Source organism: Ammospiza caudacuta, chromosome 9, assembly GCF_027887145.1.
Source record: "Ammospiza caudacuta isolate bAmmCau1 chromosome 9, bAmmCau1.pri, whole genome shotgun sequence".
NCBI lineage: Eukaryota > Metazoa > Chordata > Aves > Passeriformes > Passerellidae > Ammospiza > Ammospiza caudacuta.
The window spans coordinates 26,907,184-26,920,226 of NC_080601.1; the positions used below are offsets into that span (position 1 = coordinate 26,907,184).

The window sequence follows — 13,043 nt, forward strand, 5'->3', positions numbered from 1 at the left end:
TGGACCAGAGGGCAAAACAAGAATTAACACATCTGACAGCTTTGTCTTTAGTGTCTTAAGGGACTTTGTTGACCAACAAAAAGTTGGATAACTTTTGAGAAACCTAACTCTGGGAAGAGAATCAACCAGTGTCACCTGGCAGGAGTCAGGCACAGAACCAAACATGAAGCCTACACAGTAACAGACATGTTTAAGCAAGGGGTTTGTAGGTTTGTTTTTACAAGCACCAGTAGGCATCACTGCCCTTGAACACCTGAAATCTCAATTCAAAGAACAAGACAGAATGAAAGGAAACAAAAAGCCCCCAACCCACACCACCTCATGGCCTTTTCCGGTGAGTTAGTCATAACAATACTGAAGTCAGAGACCAAAACTCTCCATGATGAAATGATGAAAAGGCTCCAACTCTGGACCTACCAACTGTTGAGTATAGTAAAAAAAAAAAAAAAAAAAAAAAAAAGTGAACATCTCCAAAGGATTAGAGTCCCTCTGTGTTTCAGAAACTTTCATTTGCTTCTCACTTTAAGTTGTGGAAAAGCATCCATAATTCTTGAGTATTCCACGTATTGACAAAAATGAGGAGAAAGGGAGCCAAGATTGTAAAACAGTTTGGCACAGAACTCCCCAGGTAGATGCATGTGTATTTCTCTCACAAAAGGCACACATTTGGTTTCCTATCAATAATGGGAAGGATGGGATGTCATACCCTGTTACACATACAAGATTATTAACAACTTCACAAAAAGGCATTTGACTATGCTGCATCTTCCTCGTAGTTGCTTACAAAATGTAAACCCCACAAACCTCTCCAGAACATGGCAGATTTGTCCTCATATAGACTCCTTTGTACAAACTGGAGCACAGGGAAACGTCTTTTTGTGTAGCAATTGTTTTTTCCACATGTACACAGCAGGAACAGTATAAATTAGGGAGGTTAAAGATATTGCAATATTAGTTCTTTTTCTCCAAATAATTTGAGGGCACCCAGCCTTTGAATGGCTTCACACCACTCATTATCTGGCAGTACCACCAGCCGTTCGGGTTCCTTTCGAGGACCTCCATGCAGACACCTTCCTGAAACCCCGCAGTCTCCTCATCCCCTTCATAGTCTGCAATGGAAACATAGATGTCCTTGAGGTTGTTGTGGATGAACTGGGATTTCTCAATGGGCTTTGGCCTGACTGTGGACACAGGGATGCCATTCCTCTGCGTGGGGAGGTTGGAGGTGGTCTCAGAGCTCTCTGTGCCCAGCTGCTCCAGCTGCTTTCCCTTTGTGTCACCGGGCTGTGACCAGGCGTTGCTGAAGGAGGAATTCCGACGGACGGTCCTAAGTTGATCTGTGGCTGTTAAAGACTCATTCCTGCGCAAGGAGCACGACAGGTTGTTATCCTTTGGTGGTGGAGACACAAACACTGACTGCGGACGGACAGCAAGTTGCCTCACACCATTCCTCATTTTAACCGGCCCTGATGCTTTGGAAAAGCCACCAGGAGGTTTGCTTGGGATGGGTGGTGTTGCACGTTTGCTCTGGTTGATGGTGTTCAAAGCTTGAACCCTCTTCTCTATCTTCTCTAAACTGTTTGACTTGTTTTCATTTTTCCTGTTCCTGGCAAAAGAGGAATCAGTCTCTGCTGACATAGTTTCTCGCTGGTTATCAGGGAGAGCCAAATAATGGGAAGGAGCCCAGCCTTCCATGTCTCCATACTTCAGGTACCACCATCCACTGGCTTGCTTTTCCAGCACTTCCACTTCTACTCCTGCTGGGAAGCAAATTTCAGAATCCTGTACCTTTTGGTATGAATCAGTGGTCACATAGAAACATCTGGAGTCATTTTCTTGTTCAGTTTTGGCAGTGTGGCTGGAGCAGAAGACGCCACGGGAAGGAGCTGTGATGAAATCAGCCGAGCTTCTCCGAACAGGGTCATCCTGGTTATCAGAAGCGGTGCGTGGGGGGCTCGCAGACTCCTCACTTCTTGAACCTTTGAGTCCACCTCTGAGCTGCCCAGTTGGCCTCAACTGACGCCTTAAAGTGCTAATATCCATCTTTTCTTGGCTCTGAGAGTCTGCCTTGTTCAGGAAGGGTTTGGGCCTAACGATTGGCTTTGCTCTGATGGAAGGACTCTGCCCGGGATCTTTCTTCATGCCTGTTCTTGGCACGCTACGTAAGCCAACATCTGAAGCTGATCTTGGTTTTGTCTCCTCACTCCTGGAATAGTGACATTTTCCAAGATCAGGCTGAATGTTTTTATCTGTTTTGAGCTTCATGAGTGATGATTTCGGAGAGCTGGAAGATGGAGAATTCCTTCGGATCAAGGACAGAGAGGAGCTTTTCTGAGAATCAGAATCCCCACTAGATTCCTTGTTGGACAAAGCATCTTCCACATAACGCCTGAACCCCTCGTTCTCATAGATGGTTTCTTCTTCATGAGCAACTTCTTCTGAAGACTCTCCTACTTTGAACTTAGCTTTCTGAAGTGATGACACAGGTGAAGGCTTGAGGGGCTGAAACAGTCGTTTTTCAGGAGTGCCCTCTTCATGGTGACTTTCACTCACTTCACACTCCGAGTCAAAGCCAAAGGCAGGTACATCATACTCAGGTTCTTCGTATTTCAGCTTGTGGGGAGAGTCCTGGGCATCTCCTGAAGAAGCTGCTCCAGGAGTTGTTCCTTCTTCAGAGTCCTTTGGTTTACTGGGAGGTGCTGGGGGTGGAACCTTTGGGCGCGTTAAAGTACTGGTTCTTCTGTTCAAATTTGGTTTCTTTCTCTTGTCAATGTAAGATGCTGGAGCCCATCCTTCCTTCTCTCCAATCTGCACATACCACCAGCCCCCAGAATTCTTTTCGATAACCTAAGAGGCAACAAGGAACATGTTACTTAGAAAAAAATCTCAACTCACTGCTTCCCACTCCTCCCCTTCCAATCCACTCCCATGCAACAGATATATATTACAATTTTTCAGATACACTGTTAAGGCTCACCTCTGCTTTTTGTCCTCCACGAAAGCTTATGCCATCAGAGATGCATGACTGGAACTCAGCAATGGTGTAATATTCCACTTCCACAGAGGGTGGCTCTGGTGGCTTGGGTAACTGAAAACCCTACGGCAAATAGGATGCTTTGTTCATTTAAACCAAAGACACAGTCAGCTAAACAGCAGTATGAAAAGTAAAAAGCTTTTATTCACTAAGACTCTTCCTTCTTCCTGCGCCACTTCCTACTGCTAACTGCCCAGTTCTCCTGAGCAGGAGCTGATGTATTGATATGGGCCAAAAGAGAAAAACCTCTCAACATATGCACTGCTCATGCCACCTTCACCAACTATTAAAACTGTAATAATCTTTACCTGAATAGTAAAATGTTGTACTTGTGGGTGATGAAGTATGAGCTGCCACTGCAGTCACACTAAGAGCAGCCAATTTACCCTCAGATTTTGTCCAGAAAGACTCAGCTCTGGATAACATGCCACAACTGCAGAAAATTGCATTGCAACAGACCCCTAACAGATTCTGCCTGTCATTAAATACACTATCTTAAAATGTCATCCCAATGAATCATTGCTCTGTATCTGCTGCTGGACTTTTTAAACAATCTGAATTAGTGAGTAATGTGAGCTAATGGGCATCTCTTCTAGCAAGAAACAAGGATAATATCATAGACCCCCCTGCTTTGCCCAGGTGAAGTGCTAGAAGGGAAGGACTTTACTGCTTGATCAAAACAATTCCAAAAAGACCCAGAACCTCTACTCAATCCTAACACAACCTTGCTAAAGGTTCTATAAGAAGTGAGACACTGCTATTTACAGCCATTCTGGCAGCATAGCAGGCTCCTCCAAAAGTTAAGTGCCTTTACGTTAAGGTGTCACATTTCAGAATTTGCTACAATTATTTTTTAAGGTGATAAATGTGAAAAGGGTCCTTTCAGGAATTTCAGTATTGAAAGCTTTTCAGATGGGCACAGTGCTCATCTGCAGGGCAGCTAGGTGAAGCTGCACAGCTTCTGCACTTCACTACTTAGGATTCTGTGAAAGAACCATAGGTCAGAGCATCCACAGACATAGCACAGGACAGACAAAGACACAAAATGATCCTGAGCCATCAATGCGAGAAGGGCAAATCACACACTGTGCTTTATTCTCCTGCTCCTCTATTTCTATGATACCCTTTCTGTAACTAACAGTCGATGTTTCATCACGCACAGCATGTGGCATCTCACAGAGAATGCAGCTCTGCACCTTAGGAACCATGTCTAACAATGTTATAATTGAATGTTTCTGCACTATAAATGCTGAAATACAGCAGAAGCACAGCATAATAAAATGCTTTCAGATAATAGGATAGTTTGGATTAAAAGAAGATAATTAAAACCAGCAGATATGCTCAGGGTTTCACATGCAATATCACTGTTATTTTTAGCATGGGATTAAGTGTCATAGTCTTGCCAAAACAAAGTCTAATTGAAAATAATGCAAAGAAAAATAGGAAGAAAATGCTAATATGCTATTCGTGTAGTGTGTTAGGAAGCATCTCTGGTGACAGAAAAATTACAAGTCGCATACGGCTCATAAAGGGTACAGCGAAGATTAAACACTATGCATTGCCTAGATAAACAAGCTATTAGCATGACTTTTTGTATAAATATGCTACTGACTAGTTCCTATTGAAGATGACAGTTCTAACCTCAAATTGGTACAAACTTCCAGGATTCTAGCTTTGGGGATAAGAAATCATAGGGGGTCTCATTCCTGTAGCACACATCCTTCCACAGTATTCTGAGCCACTCCAAACATGCACAAGAGTGAAGCTCAGCCACCTCAAAGGGGGCAGCAATGGAAACAGGGGACACATTCCCAGTGGCTTAAGACAAGAGAAGGTTGGAAATTTCAGTCTGGGCTAAAGACACCCAAAAGACATTTAAACCTCCTGAGTCAGCCAAACAAGTTTTAATGCACAGAACACAGCAGCTTTATCCTATTCTCCCTTCAGCCCTGATTAGTTGGGGTAACATTTTGAAAAACAGAAAATGTGATTTATCATTAGGATGCCCAGAGGTCTGCTCAACACTTAAACAATGAAATGAACAGGTATGCAAATAAAGGATCCCTCCCACCTTGTAGAACTGCACAAAGTCTCGCAGAGCACCCAGACACCTACCCACTGCTAAGATAAACCATAAACCAATACACACCAGACTGGACTCTCTTCGTGGGGGTGGCCTTGTTCTTAGATTTGGAGAACCTGAGTAGGAAAGGGAACAGGGAGAGTTTATTTAACTTCACAAGTACTGCTAAACACATTTTTCAGCAGCTCTCTGCTGTTACATAGTTTGAGAATAGAAGCCAGTATGTGCAATATTTAAGGCATCTCTATGAAACAAGATAGGAAACTATGAGAATATATTAGAAATACCAAGGTAGCTTAGCTATTCATCTCTGCTAAGCCAGCAAATTTAAGAGGAAATCACTGCCAGAAAGCAGTGGATTGTATTTTCTCCTGGATCTGACCAGCTCCATTGGAGACTGGATAACAAAGGACTGACTAATACCTATTTTTCCCCCAGCAGTAGAAGTAATTCACTAAAGACTCACACTGTCCTGTCTCCTGTTATTTTGCCATTCCTTGCACAGAATAGCATCAGCATCTGCATTTTGCAGATGAAGTAGTAAAAAACATCATAGCAACTTGCCCCCAGGAAACAGCAGAATAAATGCAAGAGACGACACAGGTGGTTTCCTCAACTTGAACATGCTATCACATTATCTACTTTTCTGGCCTAGAAGGGCACATTTTAGAGCTTTCAAAAGGGAAAAAAGTATTCTCTGGTAAAATTAACAAAGCAAATACATGTAGGCTAAGATAAAGAACCACCAGTCAGCCCCTGCATAAAGTGAAGTTAAATTTTATCACTACTAGTGAAGGATCACATTCTGGAGTCCCTCTTGATACATCTACAGGCTATGCAAAGGTCTGCTTGTGTGGACTTGGCAGTATGGCCAGGACATGTGGGACCTTAGCTGACAGGCAATGCCAGCACTGAAAGTCAGAGAACAAGAATTCACTGCAAGCCTGTGAAAACCCAGACTAATTTACTGCCTTACTTATTTGAGCTCTTTGTGGTGCTATCCTTGCTATGGCTGGGGATCCCTGGGCCAGTTTGGAAGCCTGCTTGTCTGCAGTCATCATAGCATTGCCATTAGAGTCATTGCACAGGATGGGCAAACTGATTTCCTTCTTGGTGATGTGAGTTTCTGCAGACTCGTTTTCTACTTGAGCTTCCTTGTCAGTAGATGATTTCTTGTTCAGGAGGTTACTGATCTCCATGATGTTTCCTATGATTTCCACTGGCCCAGTTAAGTTCTTTTTCCTAGATGGAAGATCATCTTTAGCCTTCTTCAGATATGAAGCTGGGGCCCAGCCTTCTTTGCCCAGATACCTGGAGAGCCAAAAGGAAAAACCATCACATCAAACACAGCCTTCTCATGCATTTCAGGTAGAACAGATAAAGCAAAGTGATGGATGAAAACATCAAACAAAGTTTTCAGTTCTCAGACAAGATTTTGTAGTCTCTACTAATTTATTATCTATTGATTAGACATATCAAAGTCAGTTGAGCCAGCAGTGAACTGTGTAGATGAAAGCCACTAATCATCCTAGGGAAGGAGCCTTTCTGGACAAGAAATAGTTACACACAAGGTAAAGAGCTTCACCAGGTTGTTTTATGCCTCCTCTAGACAGTACCAGGCAAACTTTGTATTCTCCCACACAGTAAAAAAGCAAACTAGTAAGTAAAATATTTTAATAGTTTTAAACTTCCTAGTAGCAACACAGATTGAAAATGGACTAAAACAGGGGTGAGCAACACCTTGTACAGAGAACCTGCACTGCAGTTTAAGATCCTTGTGCAAACCACTCTCCCTGAAACTATAAAGAACACTGGCCCTCCTTCCGTAATTCCCAGCCCTGCATGAGCAGCTTTTTGCCATGGAACATGTGGGACCTTAAACTACTGCAGCTTCTTCTAGCACTGCAAGATCAAGAAACAATTTGTCTGAGGAAAAATGGCTTTAATGGAGACTCATTTTCCTGAACAAGCTAGAGGCAATTTGAAGAAATAAACTGGGAAATGTGAACAGATACCTGAATCCAGTACGTGCTCCTGAAACACCACCCTGAGCTGATCATGCTACACTTCAAACTGAGGTCATTCTTCCATAACTGGGCTTTAGGGAAGATTTCTTTTTCTAATTCCTGCCATTCCTAACACCTCAGCAGGGACTTCAGATTACAATCAGACTCCAGGGAGCACCATGTGGACGAACTCTGCTTTCCCTAATGAAACCCTAACTTGCTACAGTGAGAGTCACTGAAAACTTTTTCTCTACTCTCTCAAGATACCCAAAGCAGGCACTTGAAGTGTAAGTGAGAAAGCAGGCATCATTAAAATCCTGATGCTCAGGAAATCTGCAGGAAATACAAAGGTTAAAACAGGAGGACTCTAAGGTTCTTTATTGAAAAGGGAGCCTCATTAGACAGCAGAGGAAAGAACAGGGGCACATGGGATATGAGCAAATCACTTCTGGGCAGGTGAGCTTCTTTGTCATGACAACACTTGGATTCTGAGGTTTCCAGTGAGATTTCTGCATCAAATCTCATCCTGGTCTTCCTCACGACATCCACACACACTGGGTCTGAGACTTTACAGGGAGAACAGGAAAACTCAGTGTAGATTTGATTCTCTAGATTTCTTTATCACTCTTCCTGGATAAAAGCAAATACAATTCTAGTAATGACTACAAGGATCTTTCTGTCCAAAATTCTGCCTTTTCCTCCTCACCCACCTAGACCAGGCAGGATACTAGAGATTCTGCTTCTCCTTACATACTTGCCTTCTGTCACACATGAAGGTAAATATCTATGATCTCTCCTGCTCAGAGAGTTTAGTGCAAGGTTTTCCAGTGATTCTGATGTCAAAGGAAAGCATTCCAAGAGCTCTGAGCTTTCTGTGATGCATGGAGACTAACAAGAAGTAGCAGCCTAGTACTAACTTGATTTGACTTCAAAAATATACAGAGCATCCACTGTGTGATGCTATGTCAAGAAGCAATTTGGATCCATTCAATTTGGTCCCTTTTGAGGCTTTTCTGCTAGGCCTCAAACCAAGCCAAAAAAGGAAAAGGAAAAGGAAATAAGGAAATGCCACAATTCCTGCTGTGTCAAGGCATCACCCAGTGCCATTTTCCAGCCCTGAAGACTTTTGGTTTCATTCCCTTTTCCAGCTAACAGCCCTTTTGCAGAGACCAATGCTCCCTGCTGCCTTTGCATCAAGGAAGTTTTTTTAAAGGACATTTTTGAGTTTATACAATGTGGAGGTGTAGAGGCCTCCATCTGCGAGAAAGCCACGGTGGCCAATGCACTGAGCACTCCAGTTCCAAAGGTTACTTTCAACAGAGCTTGATTGTGCAAAATCACCACGAAAAAATAGTTTACATCCATCTTAGTTTGTAGGAGACTTAGCACGTTTGAGATCAGAAAGGCAGCCACAGGCAGGTTCTGCACTGGCCTGTCAGCTCTCCTGCCAGCTGTAGTATTTGGATAAGCCTGGGTAACCCCACTGCTACAAACACCTCTGATCTCCCACAGTTTCTCTCCATGAATAACAGCAGCAAGAGATGGACAGTTAATAACTCTGAGCAACACATCCTCAGTAGAGAGGCTGTTGTAGGCTACTGCCTCCTGTGCCAGCCAATTTAACCTGAAGTTAATGCTGAGCAGTAGTTACCAGAAACTATTGTTTTATTTCTGCAATATCACAAATAAATACTACTTATGTAAGCGAAATATGCTTACATTTTTTACCTTAGTCCTTGAATTTGTTCATCTTTAAGCCCTTTGAAGAATAACCTTGGAAGATTCCTTGATCTTCCCCATTTTATAGGTGAAAGAACTGAAACAGCTGTTAATAAATTTCAGCCAAGTTCTGAACCAGTAACAATTTTCATTTCACATCTTAAGAGTTGACTCACAAGTATCCTTCCTTCCTTTATATTCAGAACCTACTGCAGTCATTTGAAACCCCATCCTAGACTCCTCCTCATTTCAGTGCTGCCAGCACCTCCCAGCTGTGCTTCATTCTCATGGGCTCAGAGCAACCACAAAATGAAGGACATGAAGGCAAATAAAAAAGCTTTACTTAGCATATTGGTACCAACTTGCCCTGCAGTCAGTCCACTTGGGCACCACATGATTGTACCTGCTGCTGACACCTGGAGACAAAGTAAGATCTAAATGAGGGATGCTAATGCCAGCTGTGGGCACCCTAGGAAGCAGAGATCTACTGAATTCAATGCAGCAGTAAAAAGGATCCCAGGACAGAGCCTTTCTTTAATTTCTCCCTAGTCCTGATTTATTTAAAGTCATAATGCATGTGGGGCAGCATAAAGACAGACAGCAATATTGCCTCTAGCTTGTACAGCATTGAATTGGGAGGGTCTCAGAATTAGGTGCAGTGATTTGGTTCCTTCATGCTTCCAAAATCCTCCCTGTTTATATTACATGAAGGAAAAAATGGATTAAAACCATAGGAATGTTGAAAAAAGTCAGAAGTGCCTCTGTAAGTCTGAGAGTCACATCTGCTTTCCAGCTCCAGAGCACTGGAATTACTCCAGAGGGAAGCAAACTAGGGAAATAAAAAAAAAAAAAAGAAAAAAAAAAGAAAAGAAAAAAGAAAGAAAAGAAAAAGAAGGACAGGAAATGAGGATCAGCACATGGCCAAGATTTTGGAGAAATTACATATTTAAGGTGGAACAAGCTAATGTCTTTAAGGTGGATTTAATTACAAACTACTGGATTTGTTTTCCTCTCTACACATTGAAGTGTGTTCAGCCTGTTACCCAGCCCAGGGTTCAGCTGCATTCTCCTCCTGCTCCCTCTCCCCTCACACTCACAAGAGGAGGAGGAGTTGCTCCTTCAAAGGCATTCAATACCCAGAGAAGCAAATTTCTGCAGGAAGGGAATCCTTGTCGGAGGGGTACCTAACAGCATTCAGGCCAGTTTACATGTAACAAACAGCACAACAGCTGGAGATCAGCTACCCAGGCTGCAAAGGACCAGCTTGCAGGATGGATCATCAACATTTCTGGAAGTGTTGCCCATGGGAAAAAAAAAAACCAAACTGTTTCTAAGAGTTTAATCCTCCAGGAGGAAAGCAGCACAGTGGAGCACAGTTGGCACCCCCTATACTTGTCACACATACGGGAGCACATAACATCTTCCAAAAAGAAGAGGGGTTCCTCAAATCAAAATGCCTCTTCCAAAAAAGCCAAGTACATGCAATCCCCACCCATCATGGGGTGGCTGGGGTATGCACTGTCCTTTCAGCAGATTCCATGAATGGAGATGCCATGGAAACCACTGCAGCAAGTGTCATCATGCTTCAGAAGGCACTCCTGGCATATAGAAAAATGTGTATTTTGGGTTGACTCAAAGAGGTGTGTGAGAAAAAGGGGAAAAAATTCAACTAATTGTAGGAGTGCTAATATGGCAAAGGGAAACCTACAGTAGTAACCAGGCTACATTGCAGAAATAAAATAAAAAAATAAACTAGAGGTGTCTTGCAATGGTTCTCCCCTCAGAAAAACCTATGAGCTTGATTCCCCCATCTGAGACTTTGGATTCCACTTCTGTAGACAATTAATGAAGAAAAAAATGTGACCTAACCAAACCCAGGCATTTCTGAGCTCCTCCTATCTAGAGTGCCTTCCTGGCTCCACTGCTATCTTTATTAGCTTATTTACTCCATGGGATCATTAGACAGAAAAGGGATTTTTTTTTTTTCCTTCTAAGTAAGGGAAATCAAGAAAAACAACAACACTGCTTCAGTCAGCATTTTTACAGTCCTCATCCATAGCCAATAAATCAAGCAGCATTCAAACAAAAGCAAGCTATAACTTGGGGAGGGAAAGAGGAAAAAAATCACTATAATTACATGTTGAATGGAAAAAGATGACTGTATGAGATGCTCTGCACTGCTGAGAGATCAACCTCCATTTTAAGCTACTTGTTGCATCACATCTCGTTTGAAGAGAAATGAGATGTCCCAGCACTGAGAGGTTCACACACAGACATAAAACAAGAGGCAGAACCACAGAAGTGCACTAAAACCCAAATGCTGTGTGAACCTAGATGAAGAAAACTCTCATCAAGTGCTCATCCTGACACCCTACATCACTGAGGCAATATCTAACTTACAGTCTCCCCATAAGCATTTGCAAAGGAGATTCTTAAGTCAAAACTCTCTGCTAGGACTGCTGTTCCAACTACATAACAAAATTTGATATACAATAACAACTTCACCTGCCTTTGGAATGCAGTCCCTCTACATTAGGAATAACCAATGTAGACAGGTAAAAATCAAAGCAAAATAGCTGAAACCATGGATAAGCTTGCACAAGGGCTATAGCCAGTGAATTGATCTCATATCCCTGAAAGTAGCACTACCTGCCCCAAACAGCTCAAGAGATCACAATCAGCCTTTCAGCATTGCTATAAATAAATTTAAATAGGTTGCAGAATAACTCTTATACTGGAAACACATGAAAATTATACACAACAGAAAGCCTTGTTAGGTCTCACAGATCTTAACTTAGATATGAGCTTTTAACTTGAAGCAAGGAAAAAAACTCTAAAACTGCAAGTTAAGGCATTTCCTCACTGGAATGGCCCACAGCCTTTGCAGACACTCTAGTGTTACTTTAGTCATCCTCCAATTGCCTCTGACTTTTCTTTATATTTCTTCAAGAGGCATTATGAACAATTTGGGCTTCCCTGTCCAGCTACAGTATGATTTAAATGCTAGCATTGAGTGAATGACCAGAAAGGCTCATTGTCACAGTTTCTGCAGGTTGCACAGATCCTTTACCTGATGTACCACCATCCTTCCAGGTTCTTTTGGATGACCTCCACGGTGACCCCTTTTTCGAAGCCAATCTCATCCTTCCCCTGGCTGGCGTACGGCTGGATGGTGACATATTTCTCTTCTGGTGAGGGGAGAAAAGGCAACATCAGTTAGGGTCAGGATCAGTCCAGCTGCTTTTCTGCACTGCTTGCTTTTAAACTGTTCTGCAGCGATTACGTGAAGCCATCACAAAGGCGGAGCCCTGCTCAGGGGCCCACTGGTTATTTATGCTGACGACATGACAGATAATCAGCCCCTTGCCACTACCCTGCTGCTGATAATCACAAAATGTTTCCATGCCAATAATGACACAAAGTCCCCAGAGAGCTCCCCCCCTCTTCTTCCCACCTCCCTCTCCTCTCCAAGTTCCTCGAGCGGGTAAGGGAGAGGATTTGAAGCTGGACTTAACTCCCGGACTGTAACTTGACAGAATCAATCCTGCTGCCAAATCAGCCGAGCATCGCGGCGGGAGCTGCAGCCAGTTGGCTCTTTGCACACACACATGGCTGCACGGAGCATTGTGTTACTGAAACCTGAGCACTGCATCCCCAGGGGGACACAGCTCCCAGCCCAGAGGGGCTGGCCCAGCACGCTGCTCTCCTTGCACCTCCCAAGCAGCACAGGTCTACAGCAACGAGCTTGAAACATTAAAAAAAAAGTGACAGAAGAACAAAAGAGGTTTGCATATGACAGGAGGTGACACAGCATGTACATTCATAGGTTGAGAAGTGTTTTACAAACATACTTTTGCTAAATATGACTGCAGAGAAATGCTCATGTGACACTGGTGAAGGAGGGCCAGAACTAAGACACACACTTCAAAAGCACAGACTGGATTTCAAGTACAGTGTTGGAGCCAAAAACTTAGCATCCCTATTCATCTCCAGCATCTATCCCCTTCCCAGCTGGGCAGAGGTTTTAAGCAGACTTGCTGAGAGCAAGCCAATAAGCAGAGCAGAACAGACACTGGTCAACATCTTCTTCCACCTACCCGGGAGTAATTACTGCAGCATTCCCATTACACCCGAGGTCACCCTTTCCCTCTGGAGCTTAAAAAATTACACCTGCCATTGAAAACTTGAACTACCATCCTTC

At 43.1% G+C, this 13,043-nt stretch overlaps 1 protein-coding gene across 3 annotated transcripts in view; it reads right to left on the minus strand.

Moving 5' to 3' along the window:
* Window positions 1–495: 495 nt before the first annotated feature.
* SH3PXD2A (SH3 and PX domains 2A) overlaps window positions 496–13,043 on the minus strand; it is a 62,818-nt gene continuing 50,270 nt past the window's right edge. For all 3 annotated transcript variants that reach the window (XM_058810395.1, XM_058810394.1, XM_058810393.1), the window contains 5 exons: window positions 11,913–12,030; window positions 6,094–6,428; window positions 5,184–5,233; window positions 2,978–3,097; window positions 496–2,847 (listed from right to left, as the gene is read on the minus strand). In XM_058810395.1, the coding sequence (XP_058666378.1) occupies window positions 952–2,847; window positions 2,978–3,097; window positions 5,184–5,233; window positions 6,094–6,428; window positions 11,913–12,030 (2,519 nt within the window). In that variant the 3' untranslated portion in view covers window positions 496–951. The remainder of the gene's footprint in view (window positions 2,848–2,977; window positions 3,098–5,183; window positions 5,234–6,093; window positions 6,429–11,912; window positions 12,031–13,043) is intronic.